Below are 25,749 nucleotides of genomic sequence, written 5' to 3' on the forward strand. Positions count from 1 at the left end.
TTGAATTAGAATATACCATTTCAAAATGAAGAGATCTGCTTGTGCTAGTGAAGCTACCAGAAACACATCCTTTCTCTAGATGAGACTCTCTTCTACCTCCACAATCATGGGACTTAAGTAATGTATTGGCTTTAAACCTTAGTGCAAATATGAAGGTTTTTCTGTCAGAGTCCCTCCTACTAGTTTGGTGCCTTGGAAGCAAATCTCAGTAAGTAGCAGTCCTAGAAGATGATTTAATTGCCCTGTCTCAGCATGAAGGAGCTACAGAAAAAAAAAAGCACCCTTGTTTAGTCTGAACTTTGCCTTGATTTTTTTTTCTAAACATTCTTAGAGGAACTCTGCTCTCTACTTTCTTTTTTGCCTCCTTCCTAATCTCTAAAGATAATTCTCCCATGATCCTGAGAGAAAATTATTTCTGTAAACGGCTGGTGGTTTTGGATCACAGTAACATAATGACTTGAGGGAAATCAGCAATTTCAGTGACTTAGATTTTCAACCCTTGCTAGAAAATAACTAGTAAAAATATTTTCATGGTAACTTTTCTGTAATTTCATTAAACCTAAACAGTATGTATGTGTGACTTTTAGAAAAAGACATTCAATAATATTCATGTTGGATATCGTGCATTTTCTGTTGCACTTTGCTCACTAAACTGTGCTTGATGCAGTTTCCTAACAGGTATATAAGTGTGATAGTTAATAATTTGGAGTTGTTGGAGTTGGGTAGTTTGTCTTTACTTATTTAAGAAAAAGTAACAAATCATGGTGAAATGTTGAACATGTGCATTGAATTGTTAACACAGGAAAATTATGATTGTGTTGGATTGCATTTGTAGCAATTTACGTATTTTCTAAAACTGGATGGTGTTTCATGTGAGAAAGAGAAGAAAGCAATTCTGTGTCCTTACAAGATTCCCTTTTTCAAACATCCAAGGTCATTCTAAGCCAAACAGTGGAGCTGTGGCTGTGGCTTCACAGAGGGAGCTCCTGAGCAGCCTAAATGGGGGGTTCTTGTCAACTCATCCTTTACAATGTTAGGATTTGATTAAGGTTCTGGAGTCTCTTTTGTATTTTGAATACAGTGGGTACACTGTTTTTAATTTCAGTTGCATGTTGAGTATTTCCAAAGTTGAGAGATTCCCCAACTTCCCTGGCCAACTTGTTGCAGTTACACCACCCTCATTGTGGTGTAATAAAAATTTCTTGTGATTTTCTAAGAATAGTTATTTGTGTCTTTTTTCTGTCTTATATTTCAAAGAAGTAGTCGAACATAAATAAGAAATAATTACAGGCATGACCATCTTTATATTGTTTGAAATGTAAGCCAAAGTATTTTTATTTGAAAATACTGCCTATTACAGTACCTGCTTATTCTTAAGTATACTTTTATTCCTTTAAAACTTGCAAAATCTGTAAGATTTGTATGAAAAAGAACCTAGTTTGAAACTGAAGTTCTTTTTCCTATTGTGTTTTACATAGTTGTATGGGTTTTAGAAGGGTTTTTTTTTAAAATAATGAACCTGGAAGGTTTACAATAGCCTTTTTAAATACATTGGCATTCATCTGTCTAGTGGAAGATACAAATAAAATAAGGGTACTCTTTTTTGTGAGCACCCATTCTTGGAAGGCTTGTTTTTCTCTTCTCCCAAGTCTTTGGCTTTTGTAGGGTTCTATCTTTAAGAGCATTTTCCCATATCCTGAGGTTTATTTAAATTACTGTTCAAAATGTTCAGTGGTTTGATTTATTGAGACAAGTGGGATATGCAGATTAATTTGTTTTTACAGCATAATGTATGATTTACAGCATTTATTCAAGATTCATAGGAACACTTCTAGTAGAAGAATATAGTTTCTGTAAATCTGTGGAAAAGGCATGGGAGGTTTGCAGAATCCCTTAACCTCTTGAACTTTCCCATGTCATCCTATGAACTCTGAATCTATGGCACTGTTCGAATCAGGAAATGTTTAAAAATGAAAAGCCAAAACCCTAAGCTGCTAGATTTTGTATACAAAACATCTGTGGGTTTTGCAGTTTAACAGTCATCCTAATCCTGGTAACATAGGCAGGCTATTGTAAGCACTCACCAATTTATTTTAAAGTAGCATATGATTTCAGTAGTTTGTTTTCTTGTTATTTCAGCTTTATGACAAAATAAACACAAAATCTTCACCACAAATCAGGAATCCTCCAAGTGATGCTGTACAGAGAGCCAAAGAGGTAATGGCTTTAAAATATATTGTTTTTACTTTGAAAGTTTGATTGCATTTTAAACTGGAACTTATTTTACTTCATTAAGATCTGCATTTTGGTTCATTATCTGTATTATTTTCTGGAATGCTACCATTGCTTACTGAAGTGAAGTAACAAGTTGTATAAACTTGCAGAATTCCATTATGTCTGTAAGGATTATGAATATTACTCAGTTTAATCATTTAACCTTTGTTACAACAATAGCAGTGTTAAAAGAAACCCTTCTGTTGGGTAATTGCAGCATATTTAATGTTCAGTTTGTTCATCTGCAGCAGAAGTTTGATGTTTATATGACTTAGTCACAAAAAAAAAAGTATCAGCTTTGTAAATTGAAAGAACAAGTTTATCTTAGGTCTAAGAAGAGCAGAAGAGGAATGCAGTGAGGGTGGCCCACTAAAACCAAAGATATATAGGCACAGATGTTCCTAATTTTTTATACCTGGCAAATAGTATTTTATTTGTTCATTATTGCAAGTATTAAAAAAAGAAGTTGTATTATATATTACCAGTAAAAATTAGTATGGTCATTTGGGGCAATGTCATAGGAAAATACTGTTTATAGTGGTATCGAAATAGAATGAACAGGAAGACTTTATAACTCTATGTAATAACTGAATTCACACTGATAGATATCCTGAAGTCCTGTTCTGCAAAACTTTCTGGCAGTTAATCCTGGGATGTGCTTCCAGAAGCAAAATAGTCTTTTCACATGCTTTTATTGTCCAAGCATGTGAAAATAAAGGTGTAAGAATCTGGTTGCAGGCAAAGGACTTAAAGCTCATTTACTCCCTACTCCTTCTCCAGTGATAAGATGACGTATGGCTCAGCTTTTTTAAAATCTGGAGCTTGGAGATGGGGTAGCAGATGGCCCACCTACACTTGGTGCCTCTTAACAATTAGTTTTATGAGTGTTTTTAATTCTGCTTTTAAACCGGTTGTTTTAATAAATTGAGACCATGTGCGAAAGTAACACCTGGTGGTGGTCATGTGTGTCACCTATTAGCACTTCATTTCTGTCTCCATATATTTAGCTGTTGGAGGAATACTGTCAATTTAAAAAAAAAAAAAGAACAAATGTTTCCTTCAAATTTCTGCTTTAATCTGTTTCAGAGAGAAAATTGGAATGAGGTATTTTATTCTCGCAGGGCAGGGGCACATTCTCCTAAGCCCTTTCCTGTCAAAAAATGTTGGTTTGTGTAATCATTTTGGAGATACTCTGACTGAGCAGTGAGGGCTTTCGTCTGTTTAATAACTTTATTTAAAAGAAAGTTACTAGGGGCATTTCTCCTGCTTATCTTGCAGGTATTGGAAGAAATTTCATGTTACCCAGAGAACAATGATGCAAAGGAGCTAAAGCGTATTTTAACACAACCTCATTTCATGGTAAGCAAATTCTACTGTTGTTGGTTTGTTGGGTGGGGTTTTTTTGTTTTGGCTTGGTTTTTTATGTTCTTTATGTTAAAAAACCTAAGTTCAGTACATTCTCCTTAAAATCTCTTAAGTGATGAAACTGCATACAATATACCTGTTAATAAGTGTTTCTAATCTACTGGTCTGGCAAAAGAATTACTATTGCTGCTACTGTTAGTCCTCATTACTGTGTTGAAAACTGTCAGTAGTTTGAAGTAATCTCATTATGGAGCAGTTTCACTGTCTTTTGGGGGAGCTGTGTTGCACATAGAAAGAAGAATGAATCCTTTTGGATATCCATAGGTAGAACTGGGATCCTCCTTTTACTTTTTCCCAAGGCCTTTTTAGAATAAAGGTGTGTGAATTCATTGCAAAATAAGTGTTTTTTTAATATTATTTTTTAATAAATTGATAGCTTGTACAGTCTGATGAGTTTGTGTTACTTATCAGCTTCTACTGTGTGCATTTCCCAAAACTGATTTGTGAGCAGTAATTGCCCTAAGTTCAGGGATGTGGCTGCTTAATATCTTGGTTCAAGTTACTGAAGTCCAGTCCAGTGAAAATACTTGAGGGATTTCTTTTGTTTGTGCTGTAGATCAAGTTCATAAGTTCAGAAATAAATGTGTTTGCTTAAATCTTCTATACACTCTTGTCAGTTGAAAATCATGAACTTGACTTTCCCTAACACAAGGATTATATGCAGGGGGCTTTGTGGAGTTTGCTCACCTGAAAGCTGAATTACTGTAAGTCTGAAGGATAAACCTAATTCCAGGAAAGAGTGAGCTGAAACCAACCTCCTACTCAGGTATCAGATGAAATCTGGATAGCTGCATGTCCATGTCCCAGTGTGTTCTTTTGATGGCCACTGTAGCTTTGGGTGCTTTTATTTTAGTACTTTAAATTGGATCAGGAGAGTGTTTTTGAAGTGAATCTCCTGATTGCCCTTACAGTGCTTTGGCTTGTGTCACATAAGGGTCTCAGCGTGCAAACTGACTCTTTTCAGACAAAATTACACTCAAAGATGTGTGCCAGGAGCCAGTGTAACCCAGCAGCTGATGGACATTCAGTCCACAGGGCAAGATGGAATAAGTAAAAACCCCTGCAATATGTTCAGTACATCAGGTCCTCACTAATCCAGTTGTTTTACTTTTGGATTCACTCCTATTTCATTGCACTAATTGCTAATGCAGACATTGCCTATTCTGTGTGTGCTCAGCAACACACTGATGCTATTCCCTGGAGATGGTATCTATCCTGAAGTTTGTAACAGCACTGGTTCAACATTTAACAGGAATACTTGCTTGAAATAGAACATAAAACAAGATGGAATGGTACTCAGCTGCACTGTAAGAAAGATTTAAAAAAACCTCACTGGTACTCAGCTTCTTTATCTGGAATCTGACGGGTTTGTTTGATTTACCTTTTTTTTGTGTAATTACCACACTGTTGCAAAACCATTAGGCATTGTGGAGAAGGAGCATTCTTTAAGTATAAATTATTTTTGAGCAGGCATCAGTAAAAATGATTGTGGTATATTGAAATTTCATGTATCAAATCAAGTGACAGGAAAATGAGTTGAAAATCCTCTTTTATAGCTCTCTCTGTTTCCTGATATCATAAATTTAAAACCATCTGTCAGAATTCTTTTGCTGCAATTGTATAAAAAGTGGGTTTTTATAAGGAATAAGCTGCAATTCCATAACAACTATTTTTGATGAGTAGTAATTTCAGCAAATTAGTCTATGGCATCCCAAGCTAAATTGCTGGTTTTTTGAAATCACATCATCCCTTCTTCCCATGTTTCATCCTCTCCCTTGCAGTTGTTCTGGCATTCACCTGAAACTGCACTTCAGCACTGTGCTAAACTAGTAGAAAATTGCTCAAAAAACCTCCAATCCATTTAGCAAAAAGAATTTAGGATAACAGGAATACTGCCAGAGCCAGAATGGGCATAGGAACAGAAACAGTTTGGGTTAGGGAGGAGTGTAAAGTAGCAGTTAAACCAGCAAAAGTTGGTGTGGATCCACACCTGTAGAGTGCAGATACCGCAGAGTCTCCAGATGTCAAAGGAACAACTCCATCCTCTCCCATCATTCCCACACCAGCTTCCAGATGCACCTTTGTGGGGGTTGCAGACCTTAACAAAGTTATGCTTGTGTTTGTTGTATTCTGCCAAACTTCCCTTCAGAGCCAAAGCCCTTAATATAGAGACTGTAAGGAAAGGGAGTAATTGTACAAAACAGTATTGTCAACCTACACTCCATGTGTTTGCCAGCAATTGCACAGGGCAATACTCTCATTATTAATGCACAGACACTGAAGCAATAAGGTGTAATAAGTAGGATCATGTGCTTTAACACCTGTATGATAACAGACTATTTTACTATTATTTATGTTATTATATAATGTATATCCCTAAGAAGACAAAAGAGTGTAGTCTGTCTTGTTTACTTAGCCACAGTGTTAGTGGGTTAGACTGTACAGGCCTTTACAGAACCAAAGGCAGTAAAATATGTGTTTTAACTGAGATCTTTGAGTTCAAGGGGTTTTGTTGTTTTGGTTTTCTTTTACCCTCATGCGTCTTATGGGTACAGGAATAAATTATTAATTTAATCTGTTCATACTTAACAATTTAAAGAAGTGTATGTAAATTCTGTATAAAGGTCTTTCAGCAGCTAATTAATTTAAGAATTCTTTAAAATACTATCAAATACCTCATTTGTTAAGTATGCATTTCAAGGAGCTTTTATTCCATTACACAACTTCCTAGTTTTTTAAACATTCCAGTTTCATCTCTAAAAGATTCTATTATGTATGTTTGGTATGTTGCAGCAATTTAAGCATTCGCTGTTCTAGGAGACTTTTACTTAATTACATACTGAAGTTTTATCCATCATCATGTGCCTTCCTACACTCCTCTCTGCAGACAGTGATCCTGCAATATGGTAGAAAGTACTTGTTCTCATTAAACTTATTTTTAGCAAGATTATCATATTCTGCAAAGGAAAAAGACAGGAAATAAAATCTAAATTATCAAAATTAACAGAAAACAAGTATCCTTAAGTAAAGTCAATAGCAATCTTTTGATTAAATGTTTCCTGTATTTAAATTGAGCTTGCTGTACTTTAATATCTGGTGTTTCTGAATTTGTGTTAATTTTTGTTAACACATTCAGAAGTCATCTAGTAAAATCAACCTTTAATAATGTTCAAAGTACCCTATTTTAAGCTCCTACAAGGTGCATATTATTGCTAAAAATAGTATCAAGCAAAGCAAATGCTTGATGTGAAACAAATGTAAGGCCCTGAATTACATAAGAAATGTAATTCTAAAGCATGGAGAGTGTAACATTTACAGGGGGCATAGAATCACAGAATTGTTTAGGTTGGAACAGACCTCCAAGATCATCGAGCCTGAAGTGCCAAGTCCACCACTAAACCATGTCCCTCAGCTCCACATCTGCATGACTTTTAAATACCTCCAGGGATGGTGAAGTTGAGTAAGTAGCTTTGAGTAGGTTGAGCTGAAGGAATCACAGGAGATAATCCTACTCTGTTACAGAGCCAAGACCACACTCACTCCTGCAATGGATGCTTTTTGTAACATCAGCTCTCGTCCTGTTTGGGACAACTGCAAACAGTTTTCAGATACTGGAATGAGAATTAAGCTAAATTCCTAAACCTTCATTGGAGTATTCACACATAAATTGACACCTAATTAAATAAGTCAAAATTTAAGTAAACCTTGCTAAAGTGGTTTAACTTATGTTAAGATCTTAATATAAAATGTTGCTTCAGTATTGCAGACCAGTGCAGAGGAATTGTTGCAAACTTTAGCTTAGTGGTTTTCAAAATAAGATGAAAAATAGAAAGTGCAGATACAGGTTAGTATTTAACTAAAAATAATAATTGTGTAGGTGAGCTTGAAAGACTAGAAGAACAGGAGGGAATGTGGGCAGAGCGTTGTTAGTTTAGGGAATTCCATTCCATCGTTACAATGCTGAATTCCCAACTCTAGTGAAATTATCTTTTATAACATGGTACACTTCAGAAGTGCTACCTTGGGAACAAATTTAGGATTTTGTAGAGGCCATTAAAACCCCATTTCTGCCTTGGGTTCCACTTCTACATCTTCTAGGGATTTTTCTGTACTTTTTGCAGTGTAAGTTTTGCATAAACACTTTAACTGAAGACTAAGATGTTGCAGAGTCAGGGTTCTCTGCCAGAACAGATTCTAGATGGTCAATCTCAAGCCTTGCAAGACTGATGAGTTTTGCAAGCTAAGAGCTGTGAGCATTTAAATGAAAATTAAAAAGATGTTAACTATAATATAGATTGACCTAACAGCAGTGGTGGCTCATACCTTTACTTTTATAGAGATATTGTAGGAACTAGACTGGATTTATCAATTCTTATCTGGGAAACCCATCCCTTTGGGTTTAAAAGCAGATCTGTTTCTGTCCTTGATTGTGTAGGAGTAGAGCCAGCATGTTCACATATGAATTGGATTTAGTTTTTGGACAGAAGCAAGTTGTCTATAACATACTCATTATTAAGAGTTGAATGCAAATGTGAAATGGATGAGATGTGTGGCTCTTGAAGGTATCCTGGAGAACAGTGGAATTTTCCATTAAAAAAGCCTGATCCTATTGAATACTGGTTTGCTAATATTTATGCTTTGTCCAACTTTTATCTCATATTACTTGTTACCCTTTTTACAGTTATACAAGCTTCATGTCTTTGCCCCAGCTTGGAACAACAGTTGGTTGTTTTACTTCTCAAAGATATTTCAATACGTTTGATCAATTATGTGTTGTATCATTCTTTGCATCAAGAAACAACAAAGCTAATGAAGTAGTATTTGAGCAGTTTGTTGCTTTACAATGCAGTTTTTGTCAGGCATTTTAAATGCAGTGTAGTGGTACTGTGTCCCTGCTCTAGGGGTAGGGGACAGTACAGAAGCAATTTTGCTAGTAAACAAAAAGACCAGAATTTCATTCTTTCAGTCAGTACTGATCCACACTCTGCCTTTATTGGAATGAAATGCCGTGGGATCTGAATACCTTTCCATTTTAATAGAATAGTTGTTATAGAATAGTTTGCTCAGAAAGGTAAATTCCCAGTTCTGTGTTTGTGCCTATAAAGATGACTTCATTCTGGCACTTTGCAGCTGTTGAGAAGGTGAGGGAGAGGGAGGCAGCATCATTCTCATTGATGTGTCTGCGGTAAAAAACCGTGTTAACTCATGCTGATTTTAAATGCTAGGTATGTCTGCCTGCATTTACAGTCTGATGAAGTTTATCTTAGACTCCTTCAAGGCAAAAGTTCCTATGTAGAAAGCAAGGCACAAATATCTTGGATTTCCTTTAATTTCTGAAAAGCTTCAAAAATACTTAGAGGCAATGAGCGGGGGACATCGGAGGTGATGCAAGTCTGATGTTTCGTTGCTGTAATCTCCTCTAGGCCTTACTTCAAACTCATGATGTAGTGGCACATGAAGTTTACAGTGACGAAGCGCTGAGGGTCACCCCTCCTCCCACCTCTCCATACTTAAACGGGGATTCTCCAGAGAGCGCCAACGGCGACATGGATATGGAGAACGTAACGCGGGTTCGGCTGGTGCAGTTCCAGAAGAACACGGATGAGCCAATGGTATGGATGGAACTTCAGTGTTTTTCTTGACTCTGTGCTGGTGAAGACCAGTATTACAATGATTTTGACGGCAATTTCTGCGCTTTGAAGTGGGGTTGCCAACAGACCGGAATAGTTCAGCAGCCATTGTAGATAATTGTCCTCCTGTCTGTGTTCTTAATTTGAAATGCTGTGTCTGCATTCACACTGTACCACTAGAGCTAGTTTAGTTTAAGTCAGCCTCACAGTAATTATAGCAAATTAAGCTTTAAACCAAACTGGACACTTCACACTTCAATGCAAACTCATGTCTTTAACAAACCAGAATCTTATATGCTTTTAAGTTAAAGTGTTGCATCTTCACTTATAAATAGTATCTGTTTTCGCTGCCCGTATTTGAATGACAAAGATTTTGTTTTAATCTCAAAATCTATACCTTGCCTTCAAACTTTTAGGAAAAGTGACTGTTCTTAACCACTCAAAAAATCACAGTGCTTAGTGGTTTATTTTTAAAAGTATAAACATTTCTTTTTTTTTCTAGGGAATCACTTTAAAAATGAATGAGCTGAACCATTGCATCGTGGCAAGAATTATGCACGGAGGAATGATTCACCGGCAAGGTAAGTGTGTCTCATGAGCAGTTTTGTCTTCAAACACAGTAATTTTGTACAAGCTGTGTAATGGTACATACTCCTCATTTTGATGGCTGCTATTCCATAGCAGTGCACCTCTGTATCTGGATGGACTCTGCTAACTGCTTTAGTTACCTTCCAGATGTCTGCCAGCGTTTTCAGGTCAGGGGCCACTGTGTTTCATTTAGGTCTTAATTAGGATAATTGCTATACTATTACTGATTATAGCTCAGCAAGACAATGAAATGCCAATAATTTCTGGATGGAGCTGCGCTTATTTTATCTTCTGTTTAAAAAACAAGACAAGTAACAATGCTGTTCCTTGCAAAAATGAAAGAGCTTTGTCCAATACAATTCTTGAGGACCTTTGTATTTTTTAAGTTGAGGCTTACAAAAATGTTTTTTGAAATAAAAATATTACTTGTGCCTAGAACTTGACTCTTTATTTTCAGTTTTCACTGCTATAACAAACTGTGCAAACATGCATTTTTTTCTCATCTCCAGTTTTCTCCTTTACTCTATTTTGTGTTTCCTGATCACATGTCAAAAATAACAGGGTTTTCTCCTACTTCAAACAGATGAACTTTCCTGCTGTGTTGCTAGCTGCAAGTTTGGATTGCACCCTTAAAAGGGTTACTTTAACTTTTTTGGACTGCCATCTTTTTCTTTTGATGAATACAAAATTTTTCATCATTTTTCAGCCCCAAGTTCCCTCTAGCCTACTGTTCTATTCCAGAGGAACCTAGGAGCAGGCAATTAGGAAGAGAAAACATTCACTTCAGCTCATTAATGTTGGTAAAAACTGTCAAGAAGCAGGAAAGAGAAAAGATTTCATACAACCAAAGATGCAATTCAGATAGAGCTATATTTTTTAGAGGACCTTTTAAATCAAAATTTATTTGGCATCTAAAAGTGAGTTTTAAAAGGAGATTGCTTTAAGATTCCCAGGAAGAAGGTTTTCTTTCAGCTCTGCTTAGGTAGTGTTGATGCTCTGCAGAGTATTGTTTCACATGGCTGTTCCATAATGAGGCTAATGAAACTTTTAAAACCTGTTAAAGCTGAGCAAAAAATCCAACTGTGCCCATTAAAACTCTGTTGTTTCTCATTATACAATGTCTTTTATTTCAAAAGATTTTGGAAATACAACCTATTCTCTATATGCTTCATCTCACTAATGTAGCTCTTCTGTCCATAGGTCTAATCTGAAAGTAAAGTATACTTCAGTATTGTCACTCATTATTTTTTAATGCTTCCAATTTTGTTAGTGTTCTAGATACCTCTTGGTTTCACTTCTTCATTCAACATACCTTTATTTAGAATATTTTTATTGAATAGAACAATGCAAATGTAATTTGACAGTGATCTCAAGCACCTTCTTTGAATACTGTTGATAAGGTCTGTGGCTCATTGATTTTCAAGGGGTGTTTTGTAATTTTTTCTGCTGTCTGCTGTATAGAAAACTGCCAGACAATAACAGCAATGAGTGGATAATAAATCTACTGAGAGGGTTACAGGAACTGTGTAATTTCAGCAATATTAAGTACAAACTGCACAATTCCCAATCACAAAATAGCTGCTGTGAAGTAGCCTCCTATCTCTGTGGCAGCTGTATCTAATCCTGCTGATTATAATTGTTCTTATTCAAAAGGAGGGGGAGTTAAAGTGGGAAGAGAGGCTTTTAAAGATTCTATCTACTTGCACCTTCCAGAGGATTCAGCTCAATGAAAATTAAACACCAGTTTCAGTCATTAAAAATTGTCTTTTTATTGACTTGTCTGCTTTTTTAGGACAAGTAAATTAATTGTATCATAGATCTCAGGCTTAACTTTCACCTTGGAGTCTGTGCCTTAACTTTGCTGAGTTGTCCATTTACTTTCTACCTGTGAATTTTGTTTAGACTGCTCATACCATAAATATTATTTTCAGGGGATCTGTATAGAGCCAAATCTCTCAGCAGGTTTCAGTACCTTAACCTGTGCGTTCTTTGCTGCTGACTGATTTTGGAGCTTATGTGCTTAAAAGTGAATTCATTCTTAAGATGCACTTAAGAAGAGGTCCCAGTATGGCATTTAAAAAGATTTCCAAAGAAGAGAGAGGACCATTGGCTGCCCATTTAACCTCAACAGAAAAACAGCAGTTGTGCATTGTCTGTGCTACATTCTTAAAGTGATTTAATGTCAAATTGACACCGGTTTTTAAAATACAGTTACCCTTGATAAGCTTTATTCAATTCTAACAAAATCTCTGTGAAATTATGATTATATGTTCACAGCCCTTCATTTTCCAAGCTGCAGAATTTTCCTATGGCTACTAAATATGTTTCTGAATAGGGAATCCAAGATTTTGTTCCATCTTCTTCCTAAAAGGGTGGGATTTCTCATACTTCTGTGCAGAGCAAGAGCATGTACTTCCTCAAACTGTCCTCACTCTCTCTTGCAAAGACAAAGGAGGAAATCATTTACTTTCAGAGATATATCTATTCTTTGCTATTACAGATGTATTATATACCACTAAGTCCTGAATAGCTTAAATTGTAAATAAACACTGCATTGCCAACAGAAAAGGAACCAAAACCAGCCAAAATCTGGTTAAGCAAAGGTATCATAGGAGTTACAAATGTTAGAGAAGGCTTGTTATTCAAAGATGTCAAGAACACTTTTCCAACAACAATATTTTTAAAGAGTAAAATGTTTCAGCAAATGATAAACCTTTCTCCCCTCAGATTGAAAATGTCTTTCTGTGATTTATCAGTGCATCCACCCCCACAAAAGAGAATGACCATCTGCTGCTAATGTCCATGCTTTATTCCCAACTTTTATGTATGCTGTTCCTTTACAGTCATGAACATGACAATATTCACTTCTGTCAGAGTAGCAGAAATGGGGAATGCTCCAGAAGAGAATATTTTATTTGCGTGCACTATTGCAATGATTTGATACAGGGATATTACTGAATCTGATTCTCATTCTAATATTTAATTCTATCAGATTTATGTTTTGAATAATGTCAAAGAATCTTTATACTATTCCAGGCAGTATGGTCTTTCTGATTCAGTGTTATTGTTTAAGAACAATTAAACTTATTTCAAACACAGTTAAATTTTGGCATGATGGAGTCAACACAGAGCCCCCTTTTTTTTTTAGAATAATTTTTAAAGAATCAAGTAGTGAATGCTTTCCTCAGAAAGTCTGACAAAACTGAACTTTCAAAGTGTTTCACTAGAGATTTGATCATTAATATTCTAGATGTGAACTAGATTAATTTGAAATTCAGATACAGGACTGTTGGATTCCCATTCAGTGAACTATTAACTGTGATAATTTTTCCACTGAAGAGAAAATTGGGACAAAAATTGTGATTAGACCTCTTTTATAATTTCACTATCAGCAGATCAGCCCCTGTTGAATTGTTCAGAGTATTTAATTTGGCTGAACAAGTTACTCTTTAGAGTACTGAAAGTTTTTGTAAACTCTGGGCTCTCTCCTGTAACACTGCCAAGTGAGCTACTGTTTCACAGAAGAGAGACAGACCAGTGGGAATCAGAGCAACAGAGCTTTTCAGGATTCTTCTCCTTGGTTCAGGCTGTGCTTGTGTTTAGCAGGCACACAGTTTGATTTTCTTATGTTTGTACCAGCTGAAAGTTTTGCTTCCATCGTATTCTTTGGAAAAATAATTTTGGTTCAGAAAAAGAATTCTAAGGGGTTTTCAGGATTGTAGTTGATTGGCCTTTTTTTCAGGTAATTTTCTATAGCTGTGTTTTAGTTTAGGAAATGTTTGCCACTTCCTTGTTTTCAGAGTAAGATTATTTATAATAGGTACAGTAATTGTATGAAGTACAGTATTTGGAAGAGTATATTTGCACAAATTCTTTAAATCATACAGCAGAAAGGAAAATATGTGAAGTAAATGGTCTTGTCATGTTTCATTATGTATGGAAAACCTCTTCTGACTAATAATAAACCATGGAAGGGTTTTTGTGAGAACTGCTAGAGAATTAGGTGGGTTTGAGCTACTTAAGTCAGAAATTATCATTCAAAAAGCCTCCTAGGTTGCTTCTAATCCTGAAGATAATTCCTTTGGTGCTTCTCCCTGTTGAGCTTTTGTGGTGCCTTAGAGCCATGTAGTAGCATCCCATTCCCATTCCGGCTTCAGCAGGTCAGTTTATGACTTGCCTAAGCCAAGCAGGTGTTTATTTCATCATCTGACACCAATCATTTGTATTCAGGCTTGAGTCAAGCATCCATACAGAAAATGCATGCTGTCACTATGGCAAATCAAAATCAGAGAAATGAAAAAATACAGAGGTCTGACAGATAAAATCAAGACTACGTGCAGAAGCCAAACTTCATTAAGTAGTCATCTGATAAAATATTGTTTGAATATCTCTTGAACATTTCCAGCTGACAAGTTGTTGGTGACCTTCTTTTTGATGTGTGGGTTTTTGCAGTGTCCTTGTAAGGCTCTGATGTTTTACCCATGGACTTTATAGGGTGCCTGCACATCTCTTGTGGGTGTATTCACTGCACTCTGAAAGACAGATTTGTAATCTTTGGCAGCTAATACAAAGTCCTTTTCTGAATCTAACCAAAAAATTATTCTGATGTTGTTTTGTGTTTATGCCTTTCTGTGAATATTAGAACTGTCTTACAGTTATCTCAAATTGTAAAAGCATGTTTGAGGTGATTTGTGTGTTTTGTTACCTCTGCAGGTACGCTACATGTAGGGGATGAAATCAGAGAAATAAACGGAATCAGTGTGGCAAATCAAACTGTAGAACAACTACAAAAAATGCTTGTAAGTGCCTGAAATATTTCTCATGTTCTCTATAAAAGTGCCTGTCTTATTTAGACAAAAGTTTTATGTAATTGTGTTCTGACTTCCCCTTTTTCTTTTGTTCTTGATAGACTGCATAGGCATGCAACGAAAGGGTTCATGTGTTCAGCTCTTAAGCCTTCTACAGGCTCTCCCCTGTTTTCAGTAGTGGCTTTTTTGAACCTTCTACACTGGGCTGGTTCAGGTGTAATTTTATTTATTCCATTTAGTCCCACAAAAAAGATCATTGACACCCAACCATTCCTGACAGATGTATGTCTAGCCAGCTCTTAAAAAAACTTGACTAGTGGAGGTTGCCCAAACTCTCCAGGCAATTCACTTTCATGTGTAACTCTTATACACTTTACAAAGTTTTTCCCTAATATCTGAGTTTTGTTCATTGAAATGCAGGAGTTTCTTCTCTTGTCTCTTGTAATCATAACAGCAAAACTACTGCTTTCCTCCTATTACTCATCCCAAGTTAGTCTATAAAGATCATAGAATCACAGAATAGTTTGGGTTGGAAGGGACCTTTAAAGGTCATGTAGCCTGACCTCCCTGCAATGAGCAGGGACATCTTCAGCTAGATCAGGTTTCTCAGTCATGCCCTTATTTTAATTGTTGAGTCTACACCAGGTGTGGTCACTGAGTAGACTGTGAGAGGAAAGAAGCTTTTCTTGACTATTGGTATCATTGCTACACAAATACAGAGGCAATAAATCACAGAATCATTAATATTGGAAGTAACCTCAGGAGGTCTCCAGTCCAGGCTCCTGCACAAAGCAGGGTCAACCTGGGAAATATCCAAGGACAGACATTTGACAGGTCAGATGCTTCTTTGGGCAACCTGTTGCAGTGCTTAATTATCATCATAGGGAAAAATGTGTTCTTTACATGTAGCTGGAACCCCCCTTTCTTTCAGTTTATAACTATTGTGCTCGTGGTTATTGGTGTTACAAAGGAAAAAAAAAAACAATATTTTGAGCTCAGACAGCCTGTCTTTTGCCAGGAAAGCTCCATCTTGGCCCTTGCTGGTAGAGTCATTTTGATATTCCATAACACTTGTACATTTTTCTGCCTGCAACCTTAACTTTGGGATCATGGATGGTATCACTAATCCTTCTGTTGTGTTCCAGAGCCATATAGACAAGCTGAAAGGGAGTCCAGGCAAATAGCATTTTTTGGGGTCACAGCAAGCCAGCCAAAGGGAGAAGGTGTTAAAACTCTGAAATTACTTAAAGTGATTTCTGCCCAGACCCAAGTCCTGCAGTTGTCAGCCATGTAGTGGCACTAATATTCAGATTGCTATTTAAAAAAATACATTGCCACAATCTACTGCCCTTCTGCAGTTGCTACTTGTTGTGAATATTCTTATACTATGGTAAATGCAAACTAGCAGACTCCGTGTTCTGTTTTGATGAAAGTCTATTTTTGACATTTCTACCTTTACTACTGTAATGTGACGCTTTCCAGAAATTGTGAATACAGTTTTGCTGTTTAACATGTATGAAAGGGAAGAAAATGTCACTTTAGTAGCAGAGTGTCTGCGAATCACAGGGAATATAGCTACAAATAAAAGATTGACATGGAAAAAACCTACACATCTCTGAATCTCGGTTCTAGGCATTGAAACCTGGTCAGGCAAACAAACTGATAATGTATGTTTATCCTTTAGATTAATGAGAGATGATTTAAATGTTTGTTTATAGGTGAAGTGACAACTTAACCATAGCATTTTAGCTTTTCTGAATATTTACTTTAGGAAAACATGCTGCTGTTCTCGAACAGTGATGTTTTCCTTTCCAGCAACGGTGATTTGGAGATTTTCTCTTCAGTGTCTTACAAGTGCTTCTCTCTTTGCAGAGGGAAATGCGTGGAAGTATCACCTTTAAGATTGTGCCAAGTTATCGCACGCAGTCTTCATCCTGTGAGGTAATGAATTTAATGAGCCATCCTGTTTCTCCCTCAGTCCTGTAACTAACTGCCTGCTGATGGCTGAATGTTACTGCTTTCTGGGAAATTGTTTCTGCCTGTCCTGTTAGATCACGCACACCAATTTTACAACAAAGATAACGGAACACGAGTAGGTCCCACCTACCTACTCAGCCCCGCCTTCATATTCATCTCATCAGCACCTTAACTAACTCTTTACAGCCTATTTAAAAAAAAAAATAGGAAAGGGGATCCTCAACTCCTGCACTTAGGAAGCCCCTTTAAAAAAATGACCATTTAAACTTGTTCTTCAGGAAGTCTGTTAAAGTTCCTAAGCTGAGGAACACTCCTCCTGGTTTTTAGGCTTTAAATATTATATTGCTGCTTTGGGCTGTTAAGGGTTAATTGAAGAACCCATTTCTGTATAACCCCCTTGAGGTAAATTTGTGGTGGTTGTGTGTAACAGTTACATGTGGCTTAATACTATGTTTCCATGAAAAGATGGTATATGTCATTACAGAAGGAAAACAGATTTGGAGTTAGTTCTTGTTGAACTGGAAAGTTGGTGTTGTGGTTTTTGCACAGCAGTGTTTAATTCCCTCCTGCTCACGAAGTTATGTTCCAGATTGCAACTGAAGGGAATTAAATTGTAGAAGATGGCTACTTGAGAGCCACTGTTCCAATTTAAGCATACAGATGGCGTCTGCACTGTGTAGATGATGCCAGTCTCTCTGTGCCACATGTTCAACTGCGCAAACAGTTCCCAAATTAGAATTCCGAGAGTGAAATCACAACCCCTGTTGAAGTCAAGCACCTTATCTTAATTAGAGCTGTGATTTCACCCTAATTGTTTTTGTGTCTCAGCAGATGCTAGAATACACAGAAACTGCTACTGTGGTTGTCAGAACAGTCTGTTTGCAAGAAAAAAAATTACTGCTTTTTGGTTGCCTTCTGTACTTCTAATCTGTACTTCTAATAGTATTCAACAAAAACTAAAAGGTTTTAGAGGTAGAAGGTTTGACAGATTTTCTCATGTGAGGCCAATTTTCTTAAAAGCTATAAATATGAAAGCAAAAGTTTTCCCTGAAATGCAAAGTCTTTAAAAGAAATTAAATAGAAATTCTACAGTGTGTTACAAATTTCTGGAGTGACTTCTGTGCTGTAAATAGAAGTAATAATAGAAGATATCTCACTTCCCAACATTGGAACAGAGAAAGTAGTGAAACTGTAGACCTGCTGGGAAGATGATTATTTGGAAAAACTCAGCATACAGCTTTAAATTAATACCATTAGGTGTCATTTTAATAATAGCAGATAATCTGTTTTCTTTAGCTTTGTGTCCTTAGGTTCTTCATGACTATTTCACAGAAGAGTGGAAAATAGACTCTTACCTTTCTTTGAAAAAAAAACTAGAAGTGAAAAAAACCCTATCTAAACTAGAAGAGTGTGATCAAAGACAGGGAAAAAAAAGAAAAAAGGCATGTCTAATTATGAGACTTTGTGGCATTTAGCATTCATTTAATCAGGGGAGGCTGACTCTGTTCCCTCTGCTTGGCCACACTATGACTTTGGCTAGATTTTCAGCTGCTAGAAGTGTACACAAAAAGCCACAATTTTTAAATCATCCTGCTAAAGAACAACTAAGCCTTTGGTATTTTTTTCACAGAATTTATCAGGATTGTGATTCAGATGACAAATCAGATTCTTAACCATCAATAAAGGCTAATAATCGATGTTGAACAACATTACTAAGACACAGAAAGCTTGCTTATTGTGCCCTCTAGCAGGATAAATTGACAGATATTTGGTCTTCACGAGTATAATCTTACTAGTTAAGTTTTTTTTTGGCAGCATTTCAGTATGTATTAATGTTTAGTTCCCCTCTCCTCTCAGTCATGGACTGGTGCTCACGTAGTATAGTTTTGTCAGCAGAGGAATATAAAACAGAATGGAAACTAGGAGGGGTTGAGGCTCCTACCGTGATCATGTCATTGGGTGGCAAAACATTTTTGGTAATCTAGAATAAGGGAAAACTAAATATTAGTAGAATCAGGGGTGATATTATTAGGGATGATATTTATTTAGAATCTGTCTTAGGCCCTTACATACAAAGGTGGGGAGATTGAGATGTTATTTTTTTGAATGAGATTTGAATTTCACTTGCAATAATTTTCTTCTTTTGTAGTCATTTAAAATTCAAATAAGTGTTTGTAGAGATGTTTTCTAAACATTAAGACAGTTCTACATATTTAGGGAAATCTTTTCTCTGTGCTCTGTAATGGTACTTCAGTTTTGCTAGACAGTTTTCAAAATCTCAACTGAATAATTTCAAGTTTCTTAGGCATTCGTGGCTTTTCCTGCTCCCATGCCTTCCATTCAGTTACCAGGCCTTCTATTTCGTGGAGTAGACTTTGCTTGGAAACATAATACTTTTGGATTCCCTTGTGTAAAAATTTGATCAGCTGATCTAGTGTGAGATGACCTATTTAGTTTTTGGTCTGGCACATGACCTGAGTTAACACAGATACCTATATAACACGGGGTCAGGATGTTGGCTTTTCTTCATCAGATACCCAGAAAGTTGCAGGCTTACATAAACATAAACTTAAGTAACTATTGCAACATTCTTCCTATGGCTGATGGCTGCCTAAGCTGTTTATATGTTTCAGTTTTATCCCACTGAGTAAGCATTTTGCTCTAGCTACACTTGCACTCTTACTTTCTACTGACCAGATACCCCAAGAAACTTTTTATAGTGTCAGATTTGTGAGAATGGTAAGGGAAGTACTTTTTTTTTTTTTTTTTTTTTTCAAAAAATTTCCTTATAAACATTCTTTATGTTTCAGCTTGTCTCTGTGAAACACTTAAGTTGTTTCATTAAGAAGAAAAGCTTTTACATATATGAGATTTTAAAAGTCTGGTGGTAATCACCATGGATTTTTTTTTTTTTTTAGTCTTACATGGTTTCCAGTAGTACTCAAATTTTTATAGTCTTAAACCTTTTTTTTATATTTTTATTAACAATACTACCAGAAACATTTCTTGAGCCAGGACTGAAATGTAAAAGTGTTTTCAGATTTTTTGGAAAGTCTCTCTGGTTTTTGTGTGTTTTTTATTTTGGGGGGTTTTGTTGTAGATCTGGCCACAATGTCATTGATCCAGCTGTTCCTGTCAGCATCTAATTTGATCAGGCCATATCTAGTAGACATAATTGACCTCTGCTATAGGTTTGCATCTCAAATGCATTGATTTATCATTCATAATCAACACCCAAGAACAAGGAATCAACAGGAAACTGGTTTTGCCATCATTTGGAAATAATTGTGGTTGCTTCCTCTAAGGCTCCAGCTGTGGTGCTTCAATGAATAGTGAGAACCCCAAAGACTTCTGTCTGTTCCTTGGCTTGGGGCCAGACAAGTACAAGTCTAGATAGTCAAGTTTACTGAAACATGATGATAACCTTTCCACACTACTCAGAATCACTGGATCCTCCCAGTGTTTTCCTGCTCCTATCCCCAGGAAAACTAGGGCTTTTACTGATTTAGTGAAGAAACAACTTCACAACCAAAGCTGAAGTTTTCCAGGCCAGTTCAAAGCATTTTACAAGGATCTCTTTACTCATTGATTTATCTCCTTAGGCTGTGCATAATACAGTTTTTCTCCTTACCTTTGAGTCTGATAGTCTTTGAAAGAAAATCTTAATTTCCTGATCCCTAGGAGATTAAGAATCTAAATGCCTTTGAATTGTGGCAGAACAGCCTAATTATGTAAAAACTGTACATATATTTCTTGGATAGATTAATTTCTGACTAATGAAATCAGTAGCACTGAAAATGTGTATTTTTCTCAGTATGTTATGGTGAACATTTGCTTTGAATAATATGCTGTCTTCTGTTGAGAATTGTTGAAGGAATACAAATCAAAACATTCTCAGACCAAGAAAATTTCCTTCAAAGGGAGAAACCTTCAAGACAGTCCAGAAATAGTGGCATTCTCTAAATTTGTTTTTCCTTAAATGACTTGGGTGTTTGCATAACTTTCCAAAGCTTTCCCTTGCTTCCTTGCTAAACCACCACTGACAGCAAGCCGTAACAAACCATATTTTTAAAAAAAAAAGCTTAAATTAATTTTTCACCTCTTTTTTAAAGTGAGAAAATAGAAGAAACTAAATTGCAGAGTAAGCAGAAAATCTCTTTATAAAGCAAGAAAGTCACTGCTTTTTTGGAAAAAAGTATCTCCTAGCTACTCTGTTATAAAGGTGATGCTGATAATCCCATACACTCAAAAAAGGGAATAATGGTTCCTTTAGGCTTTTCCTTTTTTATATATTTTTTTCAGTAATGAATAGCTTGTTTACTCTCTTTTGAATATTTTAAACTTGTCATGCTGGAGTGATATTTTAAGTAGAATGAGGACCGATTTCTCCCAGTTGCAAATAGTTATGGGAGGCAAATTTTGTTCTTGTGCCTGTAGCAGAAGTGTACAGACCCACATACTTTGAACCACAATGATTTTACAGCCATGTAATTGTCAGGTCTGTCCTCAGCTGTGTTCAAATCAAAGCAAGGATCTACACAGATACATATGGAACTTTCTGTTAAATCTTATCTAAGGAGTCCACAGAAAGGTGCAGAAGTTCTGCATGAGTTTGTTGCACATCACATGTACAGGCAGCAAGAGGGATAAAGTATTGCCTGTCATTTTAACTTTCCTTGATGCTTTAAAATAGCTATGAGTGCTATCACATAATTAGTATAAGTTTGAGAATATTGGTAGAGGAACTTTCCCTGATTAATGTTGCATGAACAGTTTAGCTCCAGGTCTGTTTTTTAATTTGTTCACCAAGGGCACTTGTATTGAGAAAATGTGCCAGGGCTAACTTTGTTTGCTTTGAAAACTGTTTTAGCCCTTTTTGTGTGCTATCCCTGATGTTATGCAGAATGACCAGACATTCCTAAACCGACCTTTGACATGGAATATTATATTCTAAAATTCCTCTGAGGGTAAAATGGATTTTTATTTTTTTCACAATGTATGAGTGAATTATTTTATTTCTGGAAGAGATAGCTCTAACCTTGTGGGATTAAGTACTATACAGTCAAAATGGCATGTGAAAAAAATTGCTCTACAAGTTTCCTTTCCTTTGAAAAACACAGTCAGAAATTCCTGTTATCCTTCCTGTAGAATTTCCCAGTATGCACCCTGTGTCTGCTGTCCCCTCACTGAAGTGTAGGAACACACTGGTAGTCTGAGTCAAGAGAAGTGGCTTTTTAAAGTGTTGTATTTTGGCAAAGTTTAGTGCTTCTAAGCCCATAAGAATGTTGAAGGAAAAAATCATCAGTGTGATGTAAAGTGGATGAAAAGGGAAAAGAGAGGATCCAGCTTCCTTCCCAGGTGTTATTTTAGTGTCTTTGGGGCACTGCAGAGAAATGCGTTTTGCTTAGCAGAGACTGATCAACACTGACAACCACCTCACAGATGAAAAAATAGTTGGAAACATCTTTAAAATGGAATATTTGCCTCATTCTGTTCCCAGTATTATTCAGCATATAACTTTTAGATACTTATCTTTAACAAAGACTGGTGTATGTCTAAGGGCTAGGAGCACTGTGAGATCTCAAAAGTCCCAGATGTCACTAATTAAAAAGCTGTTTGATTGCTAAGGCAACATGAAAATAGTTATTACCTCAGATACATCAAAATGTCAAACCTGAATCTTTAAATTATGGGAAGTCTTTTCAGATTTACAGAGTTTGTAGGGTGGAAACTTTCACAAATGAAGCAGCTAAGAAAATGGTTATAAGGCTGTGGATGTAACTGTTCTTTGAAATATTTCTGTGTTCCTGTGATAGTGTTGTGTTGTTAATGAACCTTGTGTCTTATTTCAGAGAGATTCCCCCTCTACATCCAGACAGTCCCCAGCTAATGGTCATAGCAGCACTAACAATTCTGTTTCGGTAAGATTTCCAGTTCCACACAGAGAAACTGTGAAAGTTTTGTTGGTGCTCATCTGCCATTACTGTTATACTTATCGTGTGGTCAGTGGAAAATTTTGTCCTGATGGTAGAACTGAGGTTATTACATATGTAACTCCCCATTTTCTTTTTTTTTTTTTCCCAAGGGTTTTTTTCCAACATATTCTTCTCATTAAAAGCCATACAGTGAATTAAATGTCAATAACTGTACTGTGACACTTCAGTCATCCTTAAATCACTGTCAGCAGCTTCCTCAAAACTAAGCAGAGGTTTAAAGTGGAAGTTTTTATTTCCACCCTGATCTTGGGAAGCAGTGTTTGAAGAAAACATGACTGTGCAGTTGGTATCCCGAGACACTTTAGATTCCTTTTTTTTTGTTTTTAAGTTTTGTGTTTTGAGAGCCCTCTGGAACGTGTACTGGTTTCCGCTATCTGAGTTAAGGAATTGGTGTGCTCTCTGCTGTCGTGGTACGTGCACATACTGTGTGAAACATGAGCCTTGCCTGGATATGGAAAGCAAAAGGAAGTGGCTTTAAACTGCACTACAAACCAAGCTATTACCATCACATCTTTAACACAAAGTACTTCTGTTTTGTTCGTATTCAGGTAGAAAGGTGCTGTCGACCTCCTGGGGTTTTTTTTCTAAAGTATATCAATGTTAAAATTCGTGTTGTTTACCATTTGTCATTGTTTGGACCAATGTAGTAACTACACACAAGTTCCTTCAGTGAGTGCTGTCAGTATCACGAGTTCACAGGACTAGCTAAAAACAAACAAACCAAAAAAACCCAAAACTAAGTAACTACTCCTTTAACTACTAAAAAAACCCCTACAACTTAGAAATTATTTGCCACAAGGTAAAGTGCTTGCTAATTAGTAGAATGAAAAATAATTGTGTGGATGAAAAATTTAAGAAATTTTTATGAATTAAATTAAATTTGTAAAATGATTAGTAGTTATAATCTTAATTCTCAGCACAATTAATCACATTATACATTTTTAATAATAAGGTTTTTAATATTTGTAATGGCCTCTTTCTCTTTTAAAAGCAAGACTTAATAAGTATTAAGTGGAAAAGGCATTCACATAAAGAGCCTCTTTCACTTGGTGGTGCTTTTGTGTTGAAGATGCTGAATTATTTATTAAAAAGCACATTCTTTATCTGCTTAAACTTTTTACCTGCTTTCTTCAGCTTGCTGCTAAACAGCCTGGGTTTGATTTCTTAAAGAAAAAAAATATTCCTAAACATGGGGCAATGCTTTATACTTTTGTCTAACTTACCATTTTACTGTTATGTAGTATAAATCACTAACAAATGGTGTTGTGTACCCTTAAAAAGTAAAATGAAAATTTCTTCTCCTGGGTTGACTTTATTCTGCAGGACTTGCCATCGACAACACAACCAAAAGGACGACAGGTGAATAGATAATCCTCCATAGGAATTTTTGTAAACTTAGTTGCTAGTAAACATCCCTGCTTATCATTTCCCCACTCATATTCTGTATGTGCTGAACTAAAACATTTAAGCTTGGAAAATGTGTTCCATTTTTTTCATTTTTCTTTTTAACTCATTTGTTCATGGCTAATTCAAAATAGCATTTTTTTTCGTGTGTCCTTGTGTGTGAAAGTTACAAATTCATTTTAAGTTTAACTGGGAATGTTGTTTTAGTTCAGAGTGCATTAATAGACTTACTGTTGTGCAGTGACCTGTGCAGGTTTTTATCTTGGAGGAAAGCTCAAATTTGTATTTTAACTGAAATGGGGACAAGTGTCTAATACTCTAAAACATTGTACTGACAAAGATGCTAAAGCTTGAGTTGGTCTGTAATTATTAATATTATCCAAGCTCTTCAAAGAAAAACATTAAGGACAGTTTCTGTTAAGGTTTGATAAGTCTGAAGAATAGCTTCTTAAATTTTTAGTCCTAAGACCCAGATTCAGTGACCTCCCTCAACTTTGCTACCTTGACCTGATGGTGGTGCATCACAGACCAAAGATCTTCCCCCTCCAGAGAATTCCAAGAAAGCCCTTAGGGGCTCTGCAGAGGATTCCCTATCATTCCCTTCACAATTTTAAGATTTTTTTTTTTTCTTACCGCAGCCTCCAAATGAACACATACTGTCAAGTGATTTGTGATTCATCTTCAGTAACTGCTCCAGTTATGTATAGTCTTACCAGAATCTACCTCTGAATTTCTGTGTACTCAGCCTCTTTCTCTACCAAGAATTTTGATAATAGCTCTTGCAATTCCATTCAAAAAGTCAATTAACGATGTTATCTCTTATCTTTGAAAATCTTTTCATGCTGCTGTCTGGCTGAGATGGCTGGAATATCTGTTACAAGAATGGATTGCTCTTACTTCATTTCCCATTTTTAGAGTTTACAGCTATGTGATTCTTTCAACTTTCTGTTGTCTTCTGAAATTTCCAGCTGTCTGAATATAGACCTGGAAGGGCTCCATCAAAGACATGGAGTTAGGGTGAGGTTTTCGTTTGCTTCTCATGGGGTATTTTTCCCAGGAGAAAAGACTTTGTTCAAGGCAATATCAAAGCAGTGGTTTTTCTCGTACTCACACCATTTATAATTCCTGATTCTTTTAAGAGTCTTTTCCCATTGAACCAACATATTTTTCTGGCAGTTTGTCATCCTTGAGGACACTAAGGGCTTGGATAGCAGGTCGATTTTTATCTGCAAGGAAGTCTGTAATGTTCCATGAGCTGCCACTGTGTGGTGGATAAGGGCTCAAACTGGAGCAGGGACTGAAAAGCAAGGAAGCTTCAAGATGCTAAAAGTACTGCTGATGATTCTAGACCCTATATTAGATAAGGTTGAGGCAAAATAAAGGATTGGCTCAATATTGATTGCTTCATGGAAAACAGATTGCTGAATAAACGTGATTGGTTTCAAAATATCCTGTTTTTCAGGTAATTAAAAGAAATTGAGTCATTTGTCTAAACTTACACACTCAATGCACAGCAGAACAAGGGTCAGATTTAGAATATTAAAAGTCGAGTTCTATAGCGGTATTATCATCTGATGCTCTCACTGTAAACCAATAAAAATACATCAGATACAAGATAGACGTGATTAGCCATTTTAAGTTAATTTA

General features: G+C 36.2%; 1 protein-coding gene across 11 annotated transcripts in view; it reads left to right on the forward strand.

Annotated features, from left to right (window-relative positions):
* The window catches only part of CASK (calcium/calmodulin dependent serine protein kinase), a 148,257-nt gene that overhangs the window by 103,123 nt on the left and 19,385 nt on the right, over positions 1-25,749 (forward strand). For 4 of the 11 annotated variants that reach the window (XM_018084098.2, XM_018084099.2, XM_018084100.2 and 1 more), the window contains 8 exons: positions 2,140-2,217; positions 3,553-3,633; positions 9,123-9,311; positions 9,832-9,910; positions 14,631-14,716; positions 16,598-16,666; positions 22,555-22,623; positions 24,022-24,057. In XM_018084098.2, the coding sequence (XP_017939587.1) occupies positions 2,140-2,217; positions 3,553-3,633; positions 9,123-9,311; positions 9,832-9,910; positions 14,631-14,716; positions 16,598-16,666; positions 22,555-22,623; positions 24,022-24,057 (687 nt within the window). The remainder of the gene's footprint in view (positions 1-2,139; positions 2,218-3,552; positions 3,634-9,122; positions 9,312-9,831; positions 9,911-14,630; positions 14,717-16,597; positions 16,667-22,554; positions 22,624-24,021; positions 24,058-25,749) is intronic. The other 7 variants (XM_018084102.2, XM_018084103.2, XM_018084092.3 and 4 more) reach the window with 3 other exon arrangements.

The sequence above is a fragment of the Manacus vitellinus genome, unplaced genomic scaffold, assembly GCF_001715985.3.
Source record: "Manacus vitellinus isolate BGI_N305 unplaced genomic scaffold, ASM171598v3 scaffold_7_pilon, whole genome shotgun sequence".
Taxonomy (NCBI): Eukaryota; Metazoa; Chordata; class Aves; order Passeriformes; family Pipridae; genus Manacus; species Manacus vitellinus.